This window comes from Manacus candei, unplaced genomic scaffold (genome assembly GCF_025592945.1).
Source record: "Manacus candei isolate 608988 ecotype Guabito, Panama unplaced genomic scaffold, ASM2559294v1 h1tg000050l, whole genome shotgun sequence".
Classification (NCBI taxonomy): Eukaryota; Metazoa; Chordata; class Aves; order Passeriformes; family Pipridae; genus Manacus; species Manacus candei.
In genome coordinates this window covers 26,300,137-26,322,556 of record NW_026138098.1, presented here as the reverse complement: position 1 = coordinate 26,322,556, position 22,420 = coordinate 26,300,137, and the positions used below count along the sequence as shown (strand labels likewise).

The 22,420-nt window shown below is 38.2% G+C and overlaps 2 protein-coding genes and 2 long non-coding RNA genes across 7 annotated transcripts; 2 read left to right on the top strand and 2 right to left on the bottom strand.

Moving 5' to 3' along the window:
* Positions 1-1,518: 1,518 nt before the first annotated feature.
* Positions 1,519-6,358, top strand: LOC127477113 (uncharacterized). Its single transcript, XR_007906844.1, has 4 exons — positions 1,519-1,607; positions 2,437-2,668; positions 5,435-5,561; positions 6,268-6,358. It is a non-coding gene; the product is annotated as an uncharacterized LOC127477113 (long non-coding RNA).
* LOC127477100 (pulmonary surfactant-associated protein A-like) lies at positions 2,679-6,293 on the bottom strand. 2 transcript variants are annotated; one of them, XM_051801010.1, is made up of 4 exons: positions 6,180-6,293; positions 5,408-5,596; positions 4,710-4,787; positions 2,680-3,951 (listed from the first exon to the last, which is right to left on the bottom strand). In XM_051801010.1, exons 2-4 carry the CDS (start codon positions 5,547-5,549, stop codon positions 3,575-3,577), a joined length of 597 nt encoding a protein of 198 aa, XP_051656970.1. In that variant the 5' UTR covers positions 5,550-5,596; positions 6,180-6,293; the 3' UTR covers positions 2,680-3,574. The 2 variants fall into 2 exon arrangements, with proteins under 2 accessions (XP_051656971.1, XP_051656970.1); XM_051801011.1 differs by lacking the exon at positions 6,180-6,293 and having other exon boundaries at positions 2,679-3,951; positions 5,477-6,158.
* Positions 6,359-6,693: 335 nt separating the features above from the next.
* On the bottom strand, positions 6,694-18,947 carry LOC127477102 (pulmonary surfactant-associated protein A-like). Of its 3 annotated transcripts, none has more exons than XR_007906840.1 (4): positions 15,313-15,710; positions 13,999-14,076; positions 7,377-13,275; positions 6,694-7,146 (listed from the first exon to the last, which is right to left on the bottom strand). XR_007906840.1 is itself a non-coding variant. In XM_051801013.1 (4 exons), the coding sequence occupies exons 2-4, from the start codon at positions 15,452-15,454 to the stop codon at positions 12,899-12,901; spliced, it is 597 nt and encodes a 198-aa protein (XP_051656973.1). In that variant the 5' UTR covers positions 15,455-15,469; positions 17,987-18,947; the 3' UTR covers positions 6,694-12,898. The 3 variants fall into 3 exon arrangements, 2 of the variants coding, with proteins under 2 accessions (XP_051656973.1, XP_051656972.1); XM_051801013.1 differs by adding an exon at positions 17,987-18,947 and having other exon boundaries at positions 6,694-13,275; positions 15,313-15,469; XM_051801012.1 differs by having other exon boundaries at positions 6,694-13,275.
* Positions 18,108-20,783, top strand: LOC127477125 (uncharacterized). Its single transcript, XR_007906858.1, has 3 exons — positions 18,108-18,203; positions 18,989-19,036; positions 20,734-20,783. It is a non-coding gene; the product is annotated as an uncharacterized LOC127477125 (long non-coding RNA).
* The last annotated feature ends 1,637 nt before the right edge of the window (positions 20,784-22,420 follow it).

The window sequence follows — 22,420 nt, the reverse complement described above, 5'->3', positions numbered from 1 at the left end:
TTTGTGTTGAATTTTTTCACCTTTCTCAGCTTGACTACCTGAAATAAGTTCTGGCTTTCTCTAAAACTTGTGTGGCCCTGTAGGTATTCAGATCTTTTCTGTCTACTCTTACCTTCTCAGTGTCCTCGAGGTGTCTTGCACAAAAAATCGTGTTGCTTCGTTTGGGTGTCCATCCTCCACCCTCAGGCAGCAGGAGCGTGTGTTAGAGGTGTTCAACCTGCAGAATGAACAAGGGAGGGTGAGGGCAGCGTCCCCTCACCTCTGTGAGGCTCAGGTGAGCACAGCAGTGTACACAGGTACTTGTTTGTTCAGTGGTACTTGTGTTGCCTCCCACTTGGTGTTCTTAAAGTGGCACAATCCTTTCCAAACAACTGATGAAAGCTGGCCTGCCTTGACTGCAGTTTGCTTGGAATCAGCAAAACAATAGCTGGCTGTTCCCACATGCACAAGCTGCTTTAGGAGACAGTCACTTGTAGTGTAAACTGATGGCCACTTGGGCTTTCCGTGTAAATCATTTTATTTACTCAGAAGTGAGTAATCTGATTAATTCATATTCTGACTGATTATTATTATTATTATTATGAATAGCACATGCAGCTTCAGAGATGAAGGTCACTGCAAATTCAAGGGGTTCATACACCCACATCTCTTCCAACTATGCACATTCTACAACCTACTTTGCTACTTACAAGCTTAGCTTTATTTACATATCTGAAAAATCACAGCTATGCTCAGGCTGCTGCAGTATCCATTGTACAGGGTAAAGAGCATGTAGAAACGTTTTCAGAGGCTTTGCTAAGCCAGCTCTGGCTCTGGTCCATGCTGTTGTGGAGGTGGCATTACACAGTCCCTGAGAACTGGCCCCCCTGCCTGAGCACAGTACTGCAGCTGGCCCTTGTCTGTTGACAAGGGAAGGTGTGAAGGACAAACTGCAGTCTGGGTCTTTCTACAAATCAGAGGATGCTATACTTCCCTCTCATTCAGATTTAGGAAATAAATTCAGTGCCCAAATCTTGAACCAATTTGTTTTTCAGGCCAAGACTGCTGTTTCCAGTCCTGCCTGCTGCCAGCAGGGTTGCTGGAGGTGACAGTGTCAGGCAGGATGACAAATATTTGCTTTGAGGTTTTTTATGTCCTCACTTAGAACCACAAGTAGCTACAGTGTCTGAACAGGCTTAGCATCTGTAGCTGTGCAGTAACACACAAAGTCCTTTACCCTCTTCCCTGGGAGCCCATGGGGAAATGGCCAAAGATGGCGTGGTGATGGAACATTTCTTCTGTGACACATATTCCTTAGACTAACACTGAAGGCGGCCACTTTTTCAGACACCTGCACATATCTCTAATTTTGAGATAACTCTGTAACTCTCTGGAGATAAGAAGGATAAAATAAAAAAAACTTACCTTGGCTTTAAATGTTTGGTGGTGGTGGGGTGTGTGTCCAAATTCATTCTCAGGATGATGTTAATCATTGTAAACTTCCTAAGCTTCACTGGAATATGAGTGGAAAACTACTATACGAGGCGATGCTCACGATCCTGTTTCCTTGTGCTCATGGCAGAGCTGGTTTCACAACAGGAGTCACGCAAGGCTGAGGACGTGGACAGGTGAGCTGGTGGGTGCAGGCAGGTACTGGTGAGCTGTAAAACATTCGTGAGTGAGAATAGAGTTAGAAAGTGCCACAGTGCCTGTGGACTCCTGAGTCCTCGCTTCCCCTCTATGTACCTTTCAGCTGGATTAATACAGCAGCATACCTACACCTCAGATGATATGGGGTTCAGTAGTTTATATTTTGGCTATGTTGTCCAGAAACAAGGCATTAGTTAACATCTTGCAGATCTCCTTACATACTAAACACATGCATGGATAAACTGAGGACTTTGCTCACGTAAGTTTTATCTTTGCATGTGTTGAGATAACTTTACAGCTCTTGGAAACATGGTCCTATTTAGTATGCATTGTGATGAAGGATTTGAATACTGCTGGAGTGAATAATTAAGTAACCTGTGGAGGTAGACCACCTGCAGGCACCAAACTGTTCAAGCAGAAAGGTGTCTTGGTTTGAAGTTAGCCCTGTTGCATTAATCATCCTAAGTAAATACCTGTAAGATAAATTGCTTAGCTTGCAGAGAATAACAGCAAGAATGATTTGCAGGCCCTGACATCAAACACAGGGCTGAATTGTGGCCAGGAAGAGCCATGCCTTGTCACAGAGCAGGTGGAGAGACCTTGTGCTCAAAATAATTTAGTAATTGAATTTAAGCCAGTGCAGGAATGTTGTGCATGGCAAGTTGCTGCTCTGGAATTACAGTGATGTGCAGAGCTACGAGGCTCAAGCAACCCCTTTGCTGGCCCCTGGGTTCACACCAGCTGTGAGCACGCCTTCCCTCCCCAGTTACCTTCATACTTTGACTGTTCTGTCTCCCTGTCACACAGAGGGCAATGTTTCCTTGCTCAGCTGTCCATGACCAAGCTGGAACTAACACAGTGCGAGTGAGTGTGACTGATGGCCAGGCACTTGGATTTATGTGTATGGAGACATGTCCAGACACTCAACCCGCCTTTGTGCCATGTCATGGAGCTTATGCAGAGCCTTTAGCCTGAGCTGGAAAGTGCAGGCTCTGAGCAGCTTCTGCAAGGAGTGTGGAGTATTGGCTGCTTCAGCAGGGTAGGTATCCACCAAGCTTAGCCCTGTGGGCATCTCAGTGAGGGCCTGACAAACAGCACTGTGGTGCCCAAAATTAGTTGTCCCTGAATCTTGGTATAATCTAGCTTAAAAAAATTGGCTTTGTCATGGCTCTACTGACCTAAACCACATGGTAACTCCCGTTAGCTCCTGTGTGTTTTCTTCCACACACATCCCATGTGGCATGGAACCTTGGGTTCACTCCTTTGAGTCAGAAAGGGATTAGGAGTTGCTGGAGGGGCTCAGGACTGGTGGCTTCTGGCCACCATTTTTGAGGTATATGAAAGCTAAAGACCTGCTGACTCCAAAGTTTCCCGTGGGAAATGTAAGGTGGGTGAGTCCCCTGTGTGCTCATGGCTCTGTGTCACCCTCTCAGCAGTGCTCATGTCTTCCTTCAAGGGACCTATTGTGGGTGAGAGTGGCCAAGGAAACAGGTTGAGCAACAATAGTGGTAGCAGGAGTGTCTGTACAGGTAGTTTTGGTAAGGGAAACTTACAGAAAGGGATCAAAATACACATGACTTTGAGGCTTATGGGTCAAGGGGTGCTGGAAGATCTTATGGCTGCAAGTCACTTTAGGTATGTGCCCAAGAAATCTACTTTTTGGTCTTGTAATAAATTAGCAGTCTAACAGCAGCAGAAACCCATAGGCAGTAGTATTAAGAGACTCAGTGGGCAATGAATAACAAAACAGGCAAAACGGTCACTGGTTTTGTTATAAACAATTTCCTCTTTATAGCTGGCATTTGTTTAAAAGATAAATCAGGCTGGGAAAGAGTGAATTTTATTTTTTCATGCTGCATTGTCTGAGTTCACTAGCTACAAATGAAGAGACAACCAAGAGAGAAGCATATTCCAGAAAGCCTGCCAGAGAGCAGCAAGGGAAGCACTAAAACTGGCAGACAATAAGGCGATTCTGGTTGCACCTTTTGTCATTCCAAGTGCCATCAGTGTACATCTCCACACATCCCTCCTCCCCTTTGCCAGAAGGTTCATTTAAATGCCAGTTAGTATAGCTCAGCTTTGTACCATTCAAAAACTGGAATTTGCCTGGAATAAGAGATTCCTTTAGCCCTAGGTAGGCGTAGGTATTAAAAGTTTTCACAAAGTACCGAATGGCATCGTTCTCGCCCGGGTTCCTCGGAGCAGCAATAGACCCTCCAGCTTCTTTGCATTTTTGCAGCGTAGTATTGAAATCAGCCCTTTCCCCACTGATAGCAAATATTTTTCCTCCAGACTCCGTTATCATCTTTTCCAAGCGGAGGACTGCAAGATGAGGTGAAAGCTGTTAAACTGCTGTGCATTGTTTTGTGGTGACTTCACTGCCAATTTTAACTCCTGCTATTTTCCTCCATAACTTTAGATTAAACTCAGGAAAAGATAAAGGAAAGGTGAACTTGAAATCAAAGCTAAAAAAAAGGAAGGAAAAAATTTAACTCCCAAAAGCCAGAAGAAATCTGAAAATGAGGAGAAGGGAAAAAGGGAAGAAGCACATAAATACATAGTCAGTGAAACAGGAGAAGCACAAAACAGGTTGGAGAAGGAGGGAAGGAAGTGAGGAATTCTACATTTGGAAGAAGTATATGACTTTGAGACTCTCTCTAAGACTGAGATGGTTTGCAGTATACAGATGTCCTTGACATTTGGTGTTATGTGCTTGAGTGAGTAGGATCTTAGATGTGATCTAATTGTGACTGTTTTGGTATGTTTTCAGGTTTATTTGTCTATTGGGAGAATGAGGTGCCCATGGAGCAGTTCAGCATAGGCAGGGGTTTTAATCTGTTTCATTTCTGACTTGCTTGCACTCCTACTTCAGAACTGGTACCCAGGCATCCCCCACTAACTATGAAAATCTAATCCCCCACCCCCCCATTTGAGAGTTATCATGCATGATATAAACAGGATATAAATAGAATGCAACAAAACTGGAGAAAATACTGCCTTTTTCCTAAGAAGCCATTTTTGCTCATCCTGTCTATCCCCACTAATCAAGTTACAGCAGAAAGTAAAGGCAGATAAAATACCTCCTTCCAGTCTGGAAATCCGACGTTCCAATTGATGATTAATGTCTCCCATTTCACCATCAGCCACCGGTTTGGAAGCTATGAACAAAAGCAGCTATTATATGCTTTGTGTTATAGTTTGAGTCTTGGCTTTCAAGATAAAAGCACGGGTTAATCACGGAAAATGAATGTGAACTTTTAAAATGTTTGACATAGTTTAGTTTACTGCTGTGTTTTAAATAGGGGATATCTTTGTACATTGATCTTTGTAAGGATAGGGGATACATTCCTAGAAATTACCTGTTTATGGAAAACTGGAATTGGTAAACTGAGTTAGTCTTCCCTCTAAGTGATTGAGCCACTCCACTCAAAACACTGGCATTTGTGCCGTAGGTTTAGCTGATTTTTAACTGTGTCTAGGGACTGAATCCTTGATAGAATTCTTTAAGCTGTTCAAGCACTTTCTTGCAGCTCCAGCCTAAGCACTTTGCAGCAAGTTCCTTCTGCTATGGAAAATTATAACCTTTTCTTTGTGGATTGAACCACTGCATCATTCAATAGGAGAGATTTAGACATCTTACTTCATACAAAGAATTAATAAAGATCTGATTATTTTCTCTCAAGTAGAACCCACATCAGATTATGCAAGATAGCACTGAGTTTACCAAGCATAAAAATGGAACAGAGCAGATAAAAATAGAGATGGTAACTTTACGTACTTAGTTCTTCATCTGTTCCACCTCCAGTCAAATGCTTGAAAATATATGAAAGAAATCCTGCAGGTGTACCTTGGGCACATAATGGGAGCAGGAAAAAAGTTACTCCTAAGATTTTGTGGAACAGCTGTGGAGACAGCATCATTTAAAGCCAAAGGTAAAACAGGCTGGTTGTCTCTCCAGTGTAGAGTCCTGTATTAAAAAAAAAAAAAAAGGGGGGAAATGTTTCAGAATTTTGCTGTCTGGGTGTGAAGTTTTCTGTATGTTAAGCTTTGCTTACAGTGATATGAATGCCATTAATGTAGTTACAAAATTAGCTTATTTCAAATCATTAAAATATTTTTCCAAAAGACAGTCTGCTACTCTACAAAAGTCCACAGAGCAAAACCCCAAAACATCCCTTTCAGAGCTCTTCTTTGTACAACAGATATCATTATATGCCATTTTGCCCCATGGAAAAAGCTATAGTTTCAATTTTAATTTTACAGGAGAGCAACAGACACATGGTTGCTTTAGCAAGAGAAAGTTGGTTTAGGACAAACTGGGTCAAGCTGTCTTTATCAATTGGTTTAAGAGCAAAACAATTTTTAAAGCTCATTCTTCCGTTGCAGCATCCATTTTTAATATATCTTCACAGCAGGTGACATGGTCTATAAAAATAGGTGAAAGTGATAATAAAAATGTTGAGACACAAATCAGAAATGGAGAATTTTGTAATAGTTTAATAGATTCAACAAAATTTAAGCAAAAACTTATTAAAAGATGTTCAACTTACCTAGCAGCTCCAATACGAATTAAGAAAGGCTTAATAAATGGTCTAATTTATAGGGCATGTAACTTGAGATTCATCTTCTTACTTACAGGAAATACAAAGAACATGTCATCTGATATGAATTTGCATATGATTTTCTTCAAGAGGTAAACATACTTAAAATGTGAGCAAAATACTTGAAGGTACTTTTTTAATTTGTAGAAACACTTTCACACGTTTTAAAACACCAAACCTAAAGCAGAACAAAGCAATTTCTCAATACATATTTGAAATACCTGGTGTTTCCACAGAATGGCTGTGTAAATGTTAAATTGGAAATGTCACTGAAGATAAGCCAAAACAAATTCACCTGGAATGAAACATGAATCATCATTCTCATTACAGACCAAGGCATAAAGGAGACAGCTACAGAAGCACATACTTAAATATCTTACAGAATACTCCAGGGGAAGTTTATAGATTGTAAATAACAGTTTTCTCCAACAGAACAATGACCTTTCAGTGAAGGAAAAAGCTGCTCTACAGCAGTCTTGTGAGTACAGAGGCCTCAAGATGAGGAACATCACTGGTGCCTTGCCAAGCATTTTAAAGTTATTCCCAGCTGAGAGTTGGTTCTATTTAATGGGGACTTTCAGGAAAGCTGTTTGAGGCTGTGCTCCAGTTCAGACAAGTAAGATGTGGTTGCATCATCCTTGTGGTGTCAGGCCAGCATCCTGATGTTGCAGCAAGGCTAACAGCCAAGACAGTTGAGGAATAAAATGCTTTGAGACTAGAGGGGGAATGTGAGCAGTATCCATATTGGTCTGAGATGCTACTGGATCACCTCCACAGGCACTCTGCTCTGTGCCCTGCACGTTCATACTTACTTCAACAACAGATGTAGAGTCCTTTGTCCTTGGTGGTGTGCCCACAGATGCCTGACTAGTTCCTGCAGCATTGTTTATTGAGTGCCCTAGAAAAGGCACCAGTCCTGTGAAAAATAAATAAGCAGTACTCAGTTGTATGTATCTCGACAGAAGAGGGCTGTTTTAAATTTGCATGCGTAACCTTTGTTTAAAGTTTCTTGTTAAATTTCAAGTTTCTTAGCTTTTGAGTGCTCGATGTAATGCTTTTAATAACCTTCTGGCAGAGGTTTTCTAATTGTTTTTTTTTGAAAAAACCCCACCAAAGCCAAAGAGAGAACATGAGACAAGCCATTACCTGGGTTCTAAATGAGCAAAGTCACTGGCAGAACCTTGGCCTTTGCATCCGTGGTGAGAACAAGTTTAGCATTTCAACTGCACCTGGAAGAAACCACAGATTAGGTAAATGTGAGAAGAGGATGAGGTTTGGCCTGCATTAGTGGGTTTCCCATGCTGACTCATGGCCTGGGAAACCTGGAGGGAGACAGAATTTTTCTTGTGATAGACTCCTGAGAAAAACTACTGTAGTTTTGATAAATTATAAACTCTCCTTCTCTGGATTTTCATCAGCATATTAATAACATGGAGCAAGCTAAAATAGATACTTAAATATACCTGTATTTCTGCTATGCTTGTTTATGATTTTCTAATAGAATATTTTATACAACTATCATAACTTGTAAACTATTTTCTGATCTTGCTCTGAGCCACATATCACAGAAGCCCAGGAAGATTCAAGGACACAGATCTGATAAAGAACAAAAAATTTCTGAGTAGAGAAGCAACTTTTCTTCTGTGTTTCCACATCTATCTTAAAGGGTTTTATGATTTCAGTGCTAGTGAAGCAAAGGAAGGATATTCTGGGAGTAGGTTGTGTTGCACAATGTAGGCAGGTTACGTGCAAAACATGCTAAGGACAAACGTTGTCCTTAGCAAACATTGGTCAATGCTGCTTTCTCAGCTGGTTCAAGAAATACAGACTCTGAAGTTGAATTTCAGTTGATGAAAGTGGCTGTGTGTTCCTTCCAGTAAATCTGTTTGTTAGCCTTTCCTTTGTATATTTAGCTTCCTAAAAGTTAGTTCTTTTGCTCCGTAGTGTTAGTCACACCTCAGATAACTTCAAAAATTCTTCCCTTATTTTCTGTTTGTATTTACATGCCCCAACCCCATCCATATTTTCTGTTTACATTAATATCTGTGCTGTTCTGCTGTTGTTTCCACCCTGTCTTGTCCTGTGTTTTCTGCATTTCATTTTCTTTTCCAAATCAGCACCAGACTGCCCCCAGCAGCTCCCTTCTGTCTGGAAATATCAGGAAGAGCACAGAGCATGTAAGACCTGGTGTCTCCCCTTCTCAGAGGACAGCTGAGGCTAATTTTGCTAAGCATTAAAAACAGGAAGCAAATAATTCAGCAAGATATGGACACCTGGCATGGCAAACTTCAACATGGGGTTTTTGTTTTGGTTTTGTTGTTTTTAAAATTGTAAGCAGCATTTTAGAGCAGAAAGTCCTCATTTTAGCTGGAGACGCTGTGATCAGTGCACATAAATGCTGCTGTCATCTTGCTCCATTGACTTAAGTTATGTATGAAAGATCCAAGTGGTCACTAGATGTCTCTGATACGTCACTCAGTGCAGCTCAGCTGAAAAACACAGAAAGAAATCAAGTTTTGTCTTTATAGCAAATAGACAGCAAGACAGTATCTCATCTCTTCAACAGTTGTTGATGGCAAAATAGCATTCTACTGGGAAAGAAACCAAAACCTCATGGTTATGAACCAGATGAAACTATTATTCCATATATTTTGTTGTTGTCCTCCTTTATCTGCAGAAGGATAAATTCACTCAAGTCTTTACTACCATAATTACCACTGCCACAGGCTCCTCAAGGGTTAAACTTCCCTTGCCTTCCAGTACTGTTCACCTCCTGAGCAAAAGGGCAGAGATGAGTGAAACTTTCATTCCAGGTTTCACCTGGCATCACACCTGAATTATCACCCTCGAGCCAAATTCTGCCAAACCCGAGTTTCCTAACAGGCACTTCAAGTCCCCTTATCATTTCTTAAGGTGCTACTATAATTTCCAGGTATCCTGTATCTATTGTGCTTTAAAATCAGGTATGTTTGTATAACTGGAGGTTAATATGATTTTATAACAATGTGTTTCAACTTCTGGTAATCACTTATCACTTGCAATCAGATACTCTGAGGTCCAGACAAATATGTCTCTTGTACCATTACACAATACTCCCAAGAACATTGTTTTCCTCTGGTTCATAGGCATGGTAATAAGGCCATTAGTCTTTCTGCCACTTCTCAGAGTGGTTTCAAAACCAGCCAACAAATTTCCTGGTGGCAAATATTTCTTCTCCTACTTGCACTTATTGTTCTTCTGAAGAAAAGCTGCAAATAAATGGAAAACACAGATGAAACTTTACCCTTTCTTGTGGTTGTGGCACTACTAGGATATTGCAGCAGCAAGCACTGGTGTTTTTCCACCACATAAGTTCTTTTTTTTCTGGAAAAGAACAGAACAGTAGTGCAATTATTCTTTAAACTTGGCCTAAAAAAAACTGCAAGAGGCACAGCCCACAATTTATACAAGATAAAGTAGCTCTGCCAGTCTGTGTCACAATCCTGTCAGTTATGTTCACATAAGGCTGAATATGAACTCAATTTTCTCAAGAACCATGGGGCTTGCTTGTTTTTGAGGGTTTTTTAAATCAAATTTCTAAAAAAATCAGGAAGTCACAGAAAAATTCTCATTTGCTGTAATTGAAGGTTAATTTCTTCACATATGGTAGGGATTGATGGGAGCTGGTGTGAGCTATTGCTAATAGTATTCCTAAGCTAAAACAACTAAATAAATTATACCATTATAAAAGAAGATATAACTCTGGACCAGAGAGAATTCTCTCTGAAATAAATATCCATATTTTTTATGGCCATGGCCTCACTGTTAAATATACTGTAATAACAACTGTATTCAATTCATCTTATGTGAGACACAATCCATTTGCTTCAAGAGGGGCTGAATTTTTGCCATCCTTTTACTTATACTAAGATCTTAATTCTTAAAATTGGCCTCTATAGCCAATGAGTAACTTATTTTCTGATTTAAACATCTTACTTTTACTTTGCATTTGTGTAGCAAATTATTATAAACTAAGAAAAAAAGACTAACTTGGATTTTTCCTGGTCTGATCATTATATATCAGGGATTATTGTTGCTCTTTGCACTTCTAAAAGAAGATTTTATCAAAATTATATATACTACCGTAACAGAACACAGAAACAATTTATTCTGTTTCTTCTTGTGCCCAACCTCTCCATCCATTAAAAAAAATCCATTAATACGTAAACGGAAGATTCAGATCTTTCACAAAAAATAGACAAAAATTCTGGTGTTTTAAACAGCATTTTAGGGTATAAATTGATAGGGTTATACACAAACACAAAAAAAAGCTATCTAAAAGGAAAAAATAACCATTTCTGGATAATTTTCCTCTGTGGAACTACAAAGAATAAGCAACATTCTACTGAGTATCTACCTACACGAGGATTTTAATTGCCATGTATGAACCCCATGAGATATAAACACATCCCAGGCTTGTCTGTAGACTATTGCTTTTATTAGGGAATTTTATTTCTTCCACATGTGGTGGTTGACACTGGACTTTTTTTTTTTTTCTCTGAAGTTCATGAAAGTTAGGAGATAAAAGTCCATGCAAAAGAACATGAACATCATTTTTTATGAAGAAGGCAGGGAACTGGCAGAAGTCCCTTTGATATCTTCAGTTTTATGTATGAGGTGTAGTCAAGACTTTGGGCACAGAACAAGGAGGTGCTTCAGAGTGGTAGAAGGGGAAGGCCAGAGTGCAGCAGGAGAAGAGCTGAGTACAATGTTATATGGGGATATTTTATGAAAATAACTGAGCTGTTTCATTTAATTGCCCAAAATGCTACAGATCAAGTGTGAATCATAAAGGGGGAACTGCTGCCTAGCAGTTCATAAAGAAAAACACCACATCTGAGGTGTTTTTATTTTTTAGTAGCATATATGTTCTTGATTTGGTTTTTTCCTTTTCTCAGTAGTAATGGCTAAAATGGAAAGAAACTGGAATCTCAGAGCTAGCCTAGATGCTTTTCTTATTGATGTAATAAATACTAGCTTTTGACTGAAAAAAAAAAAAATCTTTTTTTTCTTAACTGGATAACCCCCCCCCCCCAAGTGTTTTGAAGTCTAAATCTGTTCACATATAGATGATATATTGTGTTAGGCCATTTTTAAGATTTTACACATTAAGGATTTTAACAAGAGATTTCTATAGTCAGCTTGAAAACACCAATGTGGTAGAAATAAAGCACTCATTAAGCAAAGGAATAGAATACTCCACAACTAGTTGGAGATCTATGTAAATGAATATGCTTATTTGCTTCTGATAGTAAAAGATCATGTTGGTAGTGTTCTTTTTTCCTTGGGTGGGGGTCCCTTTCTCTAACATGATGCTTTTTTGTGACAGGTAATCACCTTGCTTTAACAAAGAATCTACATGAGTAAAAGACTCAAAAATTGCTAGCAACATTTACTTACTTAAATACTAATAAATAAAAATTAAGTGGCAGTTTTAAGTAGACCTTCTGCTCTTTCCAGAAGCTTGAGTGCAGCTGGTCAGAGCTAAGCCCAGGAAAATTAAAAATTAGCCTTCCTTTTTCTCAGTGTACCCTGAGAGTCAGAATTTTCATCATGGCATAACCTATTCCCTTCCCATTTGAAACTTTTGGCTAAAATGGTATCATGCTCATAAGTCTCAAAGCAAGCTACTTTGTAAGGCATGTTCACACTTTGAAATCTATCTAACATGGTACTGGGTGTACTTTTTCAGCTTCCTTGGGCCTTCCTGCACAGAGGCCAAATGTGGAGAAGGAGCAGGATATGAAGTATTTATAAATGTATTTTTAACTCTACTCCCCTCAGGTAGTATGAAAATGATAATGGGTTGGCCCAGGACCCCTCATGGCAAGGTAAGTATGTGAGAATTTGCTACTCGTGGTACTCTACTGAGCTGCCCCTGCTCACCAGCTACCCAAGCTGAGCAAGCAGTGAAAATATTTTGTAAAAGATAAATATTTTGTAAAAGATAGTTTTCTGAGGGAATGTGCTGCTTTAGCAACAAAATGCAATCTTTAGCATTTTATACACATACCTCTGTCTACTTGGATCTAATGCAATATTTAGCTTAGTGTTTTATAGAGAGTAGCTTCTGAAACTAAGATAATTAATTGTAACTGGTACTGTTAACATTTTCATAAAGCATAAATTAAATGTGGATGCTGAATGAGCTAGTGTGTGCTTAAATATCACACAAGCTCTATAATTGAAAGTGAGGTACAAAAAAACCTGAGACCATAATTGCTCCAGTGAAGTCAACTCTGGGCATCTCTTTTAAGGCAGAAACCATTAAGTACTTGGAAACTCTTCCACTATGAAGCTATGGGCAATTTTAACTTCAGATTTCTCCAATATCCCAGGTCAGACCTTGTAATTTTCCTCTAATCTTCACAAAGGCACAGAGACAGTCTGTAATGAAAAATGAATTCTGAAGTATTCCCAACCCTCCAAAAGAGAGAAACACATCAGATTAAGGACATTTTAATTATGTTAATCACCTACCACATTTAGCATTTTCTTAAGGATAAAAAATTACCTAAATATGATTCATTTTAGATTTTAAGATACAGAAAATTTGCAGAAATTTTATAAACCTAAGATACAGCATATTTCATTGTCTCCACACTCTGAAGTGGCTGAAAGTCTATTCTTTAAAATTCACAGACTGTGAGACGATACAGGTTGCACTTTTTGTCATTCCAGCTCCCATCCTTGTACATCTCTACACATTTTTCTTTCCCTTTGCCATTAGGCTCATATTGGTGCCATTTGGTATAACTCAGAGGCATGCCAGTTATATATGTAAACTGGCCTGAAGTCTCCCACTCTTTAATGCCCAAGTAAGCATATTGCTTATACTGTTTCACAATGTCCATAATAGCTTTATTCTCCTCCTCATTCATGGGAGTTGCAAGAGTTCCTCCAGCCTCTTCACAGGATCGTAGTGCAGATGCAAAATCAGCTTTCTTTCCATTGGTAGCAAACACTTTCTCTCCTACTTCTCTTATTTTCCCATTCAAAGCAAGTGCTGAAACATGAAAAGAAAAAACCTACTTAGCTTTTTAAATTTTCTATGGCCTATTGAAGAAAAAGCAAAAAAAAAGAAAAATCAAGACATGAAGAGAAAATTAAAAGTGGTAAGAGTAGGCAAAAGTGAGAGTAAAGGATTAAGAGAAAAAAAGATCTTAAATTTTACCCATCCACTAGTTTTTCCCTAAGTATATTGTTATGCTCCTTGTGACCATCTGTCCTTGTCTCCAAGACAAGGATGCCCCACTCACATTTGCTACATATTCTATGAGCCCCGTTGTATTGAGTGTGCTTTCTAAAGAGGATCAGTTTACTTCAAATTTGAGCAAGAGAAACAGAGAAGTGATAATTTTTTGTGAATTCTTTCTCAATAAGAAACAATTTACCACCCTCAACAATCTGGTTGCTGATAGATAAAAATATGGGGTACAAAACTGAGGAGTTCCCATGACTCTGTGTGGAAAGTGCAACATCAGTTGGAATATTTTTTTCAAATAAATCAAATTTTAATAAATGTGTGTTACTGTTGGTAAAAGAAATCTGCTACTCCAGGGAAACAGGGTCTTGATCTCCTGAGCTTTGGATGAGAAAATGGAGTTTTGGGACTCAGTACCATTTTCAAATGAAATTTCTTTCCTACAAGTCATGAGTCTATAATTAACTTTGCCTGTTGTGCTTAGAACTGTTCGTGAGCTGAAAAAGTAACAAGGGGAAGAATTACCGGCTTCAAGTTGGAAAAGTCGGTGTTCCAAATTTACTAAAAGATTGTGGCATCCAGTGTCCAGAGAACCAGGTAGACCTATACAGATAAAAATAAAAGTTATACAATCAAGCAAAATTAGGCTCTGCTGATAGGAACAATTCCCTTGATAAAACTAATACATTTCCAGAACTAGCATGTAACAGTACTTTTTTTACACCATCAAGTTTAAAATAAATATTTTCCCATTAATTTTTTCATGTTGTTGTTATCTATATTGAAGCAAATTAACAAAAACCTCCAATCCTCTAAATGCTACTAATTCCCCTCTGCACAGAAGCAACAGAATTTTTCGAGGTTGAAGAATTTTGTTTGAATCTGTGAAACTGGCTTTGCAAAAACAAATTTGTTTCATTCTACTAAATAGTGGTGAACAAGCACAAGGGAGATTTTGGGGAGGGAACAGTTCCTATGGCACCATACCATTTTCTTTTCATGTGCAGGATGGATGCTCTGTGTTTTTATGGTGGGATCTTATTTTTATGAAAGCATGAACACTAGTAGATGAAAGTTTCTGCATGGATAGTGTGAAATAGAGTCCATCCAGCAGTGCTTGCTAAAGGGGTACTTTAGCAGTACTGTAAAGCACTGTAAAGGTAGATTCCTTTTTCATACCCATTTCCATGGGTAATAAAGGTCCTACATGTAGAATAAAGTCACAAATGTGCTCCCATGATCGTGTTCCAATTATTCAGAACTGAAACAAATAGCCAAGTAGAACCACAAAATACTGCTGCATCTCCAAGTTGCAATTTTGCAGCACTTACTGTACTTCACAGTCCATTAAAAAAAACCCCATATTTGACCTAATAGAGAGAGTTTATGAATAATTTTGATAGTGCTTTAGCCTTGTCAACAGTCTTGGAGAACGCATTTCTATGTAGAAGGAAAATTACACAGTGCAAAGTGTGTTCCTAACAGGCCTACTTTTGAATATTGGATAACATTGCCTTTGTACTTAAAAAACGCAAAAAAGAAAGATGACTTCTGTGAAAGAAGCAATTTCCTTTGGAAAGTCAATGGAAAAAGCACTGTAAAGACATATTTATATATATAATATTTATATCAAAGTATTTATAACCTGTTCACTTCCCCTCTTCTCCCAGATGAGAGTGGAGGCCTGTCTTTTGGGAGAAAAAAAATTAAACTGCCTGTTTCCTCCATTCAGTTTTCCTTCCTCTGCTTAACACAGCTGCTTCCTTGAGAGCACGTGTCCTTCTGTGTCATGCTGCCTTCATGACAAGGATCTGGTGCAAAAAAGGGAAGTTTCCTTACCCGGTACACGTGGCAGTCCTTTCAGAACATCTTTTCCAGGGATATCAGGTAGCCCAGAAATTTCTGGAAATTTACTCAGTGCGTGGCAAGTCACTATCAAAGCAGCTACTGCTGTGAGTACGTAGGATGAGTAAGACAACATGATTGCTCAGGCCAGCTGTAAGAAAACCCACACATTTGTCAGGCAGTGGTTTTGTAAGAAATCGTTGGCATTGGCTTATATAATTGAAAATTCTGGAAATTTACATTATTTCCTTGTTTAAATACGGTCTATAGTTCAGGTGTAAGAGATTGCCCAGATTTATTTTCTATCATTGTGTAGCTCATACATGAAACTCTTTTTAGTCTGATTCAGCTTGACACGCTCATTACAGAATGATAGTCACACATTTGGAAGCAGTGCAGATAAATTATCCCTTTTGCTATCACTGACTATTTGTTGGATTAATCCTCAAGAAATGATGGGCTTGGATGTAACTGATCACACTTAAGCCATTAGTTGGCTGTTAAGGACTATAATCACTCAATGATTTTATGATACCAACCTGAAAGGCACAATCTGTTACAGTGGTTATTGCAATGTTTTGGAGCTAGTTAGCAATCTCTTTAACCACAGTACTATTTAAGCACATTTGTTTGACATAAACAGGCTGATAGTGTTTTACACATGGGCAAAATTTTATAGCTCAATTGACATTCCTATCTTGTTTTGAACAAAATTCCACAAGCTTGAAAATGTCAGAGTTATTCTTGTGGAAAATGCATTTTTGCTGGTTGGCAATAGGCCTATTCATCTTATTTTATCCTTTCAGATATAACATTAATCAGGGTTATAATCCTAGTGCTGAGATATCATGACTAAAAAGCACTCAATTTATAAACATCATGGTTTACAAAATAGCAAGTGGGTATGCTGTGCAGTTATGAAACCTGAATTGAAGGACTGTAAGTTACTGTGGCATGGAGATACCCAGTTATTGACATCATTCAGTTAAAATAATAAGAGATGTAAAGCAAGGTTCAAGAGACCAGAATTGGTATCCATTTCTAATAGGTGATCCTGTTGGGTTGATTCTCATACAAAATATGTAACTCAACACCCATACTTCACTTTTCTACTGGCATGGATTAGACAGGATTCTGTACTGCTCTCTCTCAAAAACTTCCATCCTTAAAAAGAAAATCAGAATTGACAATCATAATATGTTCTAAATCCAGCACCACTCAAAACTGAAAATAAAACTTTGGTTGGCTTGAATGCTGCAAGATTTTAAAATCTGGGTTCATCAGTAATAACAAGATATTTGTTCCAAAGTATATATGCCAAGCAGAATCAATATATCAGTTTATTACCATTTGTCAAATGGGCTGAACTTTTTGAAAAGAGAAGTATTGTTTATATCTTCCAGATTGATTCTGTCATAGAAGAGTTTTGAGATTATTCTTAATCTGCATCAACACTAACTTGTTTTTCTAGAGGAATATCTTATCAAAGTCAATTCAGTAGGACATACCCTTGAACATAAGAATATTCAATTATGTCATAAATTTGTAGCATATAGTATCTGTTTAATTAATAGCAGTATCTAGTCCTCATGGTCAAGAATTTCCACTTTAAAGAGTGGGAACACACGAGCAGTATTAAAAGTGCTGTTGAGTTCTGTCTGTTGAATCTGAAGTGTCTTGAGCTGTTCACCCTTTACTATACTGAAGGCTAGCAGACACCTCTGAAAATGCTGGCCAATGACTTAGAGCAGATTATTAAACCTACCTTAGGTGGCTAGGAATACTTACATCCCTGAGATAAGCAAATGCAATTACAACATGTACCCTTTGCCTGATGATCATCATTCAGGGAATTACATTTGAATGGACTACTGCATCCAGCTCATAATTGGATTATGATGCAGAGTCAAAGTCTTGATCAATTATAAAGCAAAATGGAAAAAAACCCAGCTCTTCAGTTTTAATCCACTTTTAATGACCTTCATCAGTCATTACTATCTAGTGGCCTTCAGGCGTGTCCTCATCTACTAAAATTGCTAGTATAAGCACAGTAAAAAATGACTAATAAAGGAAAATTTAATTTTAAAATGTAAGTATGACCACAGAAATAAAAAGAAATGGGTTTGCCTTCTAGCTGAAATTCCTTGTGATTTATGAAGAGGAAATTCAACTTACCCTTCTGCTTCAAAGTGAAATGAAAGTGCAGTTCACACAAGTCCCCTTTATATGGTGTCATGTTTGTTGAATGACACCACTGAAGTGGAGACTCAATGTTGAGGGCACAAATGTGTTTTTTTAGTTTCACTCACACATTTGTGATGCAAATACTGAGAGCAGTTTTAAGGTCTGAGCAATTTCTTATTCTTTTCTAACAATAGAAAGCCAAAGTTGTAGAAAATACAATCTAGAACTAACAGATAACTCCGGATTTGTAGACACAAACAAAATCTATAAGAACGTAAAGTAACTTTCTGTGATTCCAGGTCATATTGTAAAAATTGTTTCTTGTTTTACAAAAGCAAAAATGTCATATGACTACCAGTGGTTTTTGTGAAAGGAAAGGTACTCCTGTGAATTAAGGAAGCATGATACCTCCCAGATAGTCTGATCTGGAACTCAGAATTCTAAACTTTGCTTCCCATTTCTGTGTATGATTTACTTACCTTACCTTAATATCATTTTCTAGCTGTGTGTTATGCTCAGTGTTTCCATGACCTTTTGGTCTCTCTTGCATGCAGAGTACCATTGATCCTTTCTTGGCCAGAGATGGATCTCGGAAAAACCTGTATATGTGCACAAAATTCTCCAACGGGCAACATTTTCAGGGAAAAAAGAAACCAGAGTTTCTGTTCCTCTGGTTTCCCAGGAATAAATATTGTGATCTTGTGAGTAACTTCCTTCTGGTTCTGATGTCGTCTATTGAAGGATGTTTGATCCTAGATGAAGTTTGTTTCATAAATCAGCAAGTCAACACATCAGTCCCTCACCTGTAAGATAGAAATACCTCTGCTTTACAGCTTTTCTCTGTTTTGTCAGTTTATACTGTGGCCTGTTAAGGATAGGATGTTCTCTACTTATCATTTGTATTTTACTAGAACTATTAAGGTTTCATCATGATCCCTAACTATAGTGCCTTTCTACCCAGCAGTACTGACAGCTGCAAGCTGACATCTTTAGGCTCTGTTTTCAGCAATTAAAAAGATGTTTAATATCAACTAGCTGACCTAGCTAAGAGAAGATTCCAAAGGACGAGATATGTGAGGGATCCCTTTTAGAAGTAGCTTAGTTACTTAAATCCCCTTCCATTCACAACTGTAAACCTCACCTTGCAGTTAAAAGGACATTACTCAGCATGGTTTGTCCTCCCTCTCAAAAAACCCCCCCCAAATAGCAAACTGAGGACAAACTGAATGTCCTTTTTAAGAAATTATCAATTAATATTCACAAACTTATGTTATAAATAATCTATCTTTGAGTCCTTCCTCTACCTGATACGAAGCAAAGCTTTGAATGCAGGTTAGTCATTTTACAAAACCTCTCACCCCACCAGTGGAAACTATTTCCCTCTGTAGTCCAGAAAAGGTAGATGATGGTATTGAGGGTATAAGACATGGATTAGACAGTACCCAACACATAAAATACTTTTTTTTCCTTCTGAATCCCATTGCAGCTTGGGAATAGCATGGACACCAGGCAACTCAGCACCATTGAGACACAGGTAATTCTGTTTCTGAAGGGTAGAAGACCTCTGGGGTACTCAGGAAATTTCTTTAGTTGCACGATAAGATGAAACTTAATGGATCCAGATTTTGAGAAGTAATATTTTAAATTATTAGGTGCCCAAGTTCTTGCCCAAGTTCTAACTTGCCAGAAAACAGTCTCATATAGATCCAGTTTCTAGGCAGCTCTGCAACAGTTGTAAGGGTTAATTTTTCTGTTGTATCACTGCACCCATATATCCTTCCCATGTAGATAGATGCAACTTTAATACATTAACAAGATATAAATCTCTGCAGATTTGTGCTATTTCTTCCACCTAACACAGTTTATAGTTATAAAAAATTAAATAAAGAACTGAAAACATTAAACAGGGAAATCAGTTAAGCCCTACCAACTATTATCTCTGTCCATTCTGGATAGTGTGGCAGGAGCAAAACATGGCTTATAATGTAGGAAAACCTTATAAATTATTATCTTTTACCAAAACTTTCAAGGAAACATACATTTGATAACAGTTGTTCTCCCATGAGTCAGACTATACTTACACAATGGATGCTGATAAGAAATCTAAACCATAATCCAACGTGAGAGATTACTTAGCCATTTCCTTAGTTATGTGGCAGAGAATGAGGGAAAACAAATATACTAAAATAAGGAAGAAAGAAAGTAAATATTTTTTTCTGCAACCTAGCACCCCTGTAGAATAGCTACAAGGTATTCTGAAATTTGCAGATAAACCTGTGTGGTAGTGGCTGAAGGTCTTTAGCTGGGACACACACAAAACCCAGTCAGGGACCTTTATCGGTTTCAGTGGGCCTCAGGTACTGCATCCATTTTTCTATCATTAAGAAGAACGATAAAAATTTTAAATATGCTGTTTTGTTAATGCCAGTGAATTAAACCCAAACCCTGCAATGGCCTCCTCAACCATCAGCAAAGGAGAACTTGGAGAAAAAAGGAATCTGATTTTCAAAGACGACATGTACCCAGAAAGACTGCTTCTTTAGATAACAGCTGTGCATGCTACCCTCAAAAACCAACCACCAAGGGGGGGCAAAAACCAGAACTAATGTTTTATAGCCTTCACACCTCTCATTTTCAGAATGCAAGGTAAACTCTTCATTTCGGTCACACTGTTTTGAAGTGAGCTGATTACTAACTGATTATGATAACTTATCATATCCTAAAAAGCATGAAGTTTATGCCACACTCAAAGCACAGTACTGTACAGCCTTGCTAGTTTATTTTAGCAATTTGTGAGACATTAATCTCAAATGTGTCACTCTGCTGCAAGTTCCTGATACCAGCTCTCTGAGCCTGTCCTTGGCACAACATCTGTGTGGCAAGCAGGTGTGGTCAATTCTCCACATTTACCTTATTCAAAACAACAGTAGTTTTTAATATTTGTCTAATATTTCCACTGTAATCTATTTGCTGTGCTACTACAGAGCTTTAAATCATACAGAGTTAAGTGCCTATAGTTAGTTTTAAGAATTCTCATTGGCGTCAGCTTAAGACCTCATGAGAAATATAGAGCACTAAACATATGTCACCTCTTAAACAATCCAATGGCTGAAGTCCTACCTCCTCTCCACCTGCAGTTTAACTTTACTGAGACAATATGGGAAGGTAAACAGTCCCCCCCCTTTGGAAAACAAGAAGCACTGATAAAATAATTTGTATGCTAATTTATAGTGCACTGATGCAGGAATGGGATGAAAAAAATGTAGAGAATATGGTACCTTACTGCACTGCTAATACTGAAAGACAAGAAATTCTGCTGTAGGTAAGTCTTAAAATTTATATTAGTGCTGTGTGTACCCTAGACTTGTGCCACTTTAATCTGAGGATAAGAATCTTACAGGAAGAATGTGATGGCTGATGAGGCACATTTATAGTTATGAAAAAACATGGCATCAGTGACATGCTGTCAGCTTAATAGCACACTTATTTTGGGCAATGGATCTCAGGGCAGAGATTTCTGATGGAGGAAAATAAGGAATGCTGAATACAGATCATGAGGTTCCCAAAAAGAGGATAATGGAGATATGGAACAGAGCTTGGAATAGTGGATTTTAAAGAGCTGGTTCCACTAGACTGTACTGAATAGCCCTCTCATAGCATCGCTATTGGAAAATACAGAAAGCACAAACTTAAAAAAAAAATAAAAAAAAAGGTTTCAAGCAATTTATTCAATTTATTTCAATTTATTTTCCATTCCAGGAAAAGTGATTCAAACTATGCTATCAAGAAAAGAGATGACCAGGTTTTCAGAGCTTTTTTTTAAAAAAACAGTGATTATCTCCAGCCAAAAAACTTACAACTTAAACCTATCTTAACAGAAGAACTGCTTGTCCTTTGCTTTTAGATTATATCAGATTCCTTCTTTATCATATGATTAAAGCAATTGATTTAAACTACACATTCAGAGTCAGCAAAGTACAGGATATCAGCAAAGCAGTCTCTCAAGTTATATGAAGATGGTAGGCAAGTTGCTAGAAAAGTCATTTGGATTGAACCATTATTTCTAAGCTTTGAAAAAAGAAAGAGAAAAAATCAACCAGAGCACATGAGCAAAGGCATCAAGCAGCTCTTGCTTTGACAATAATATAGCAGATTTTTAGACACAGGCTTCATCCTTCAGGCAGGACAAGTACTCTCCCCTTCTGTCTCCCCATATTCTTTATCCAGGTTTAGTAAAAATTTAGCCATACTGTAATCTGCTTCTGTCTCATCCTTTCATAAACAAACAGAAACTGACAAATAATCTCAATCTAACTTCACAACATAATAATGATTTTCAGGTCTGTTTCTTAACTGTTTCACAGGTAAACTTTAGAGAGATGGTATTCCTATGATCATTGAGGAATCACATTTTTATTTCCAAAGCATCAATTCATTCTTGTATCCTGTAGGTCATATTATCAACTCTACAATTCCTCCTTGCATCTTCCACACCATGTAAGTAGCCCTCTATGGGAATACTACCTAACAGTATGGAAAAACCCTTAATCTTTATTCAACAACAAAACAAAATTACTCACTGAAATATCAATTAGGGGTGTCACGATAGAGTAAATATTGCCTTTTTTACTGGGAACAGTGGAAAGAGTCCTGCGCTTCAGAGATGGAAGTGTCCTGCCACACTGTGTTCCCACAGAGGTGAACTGGACCACATCCCTCCTATCAAAAGTGGTAATAGGAAGCAATTTATGCTTGAACAGCCACTGGCCAACATTGCCTTGGAAACATGTGCTTGCAATTCATATCTTGCCCTTATAAATAGCCACCTGGCCCCTGTTATCAATTTAAAATAATCTAGCCTCCAGATAGAAAAAAAAAATATCCTGTCAAGCTCTTATTATGTTGTTATTGCCGGGAA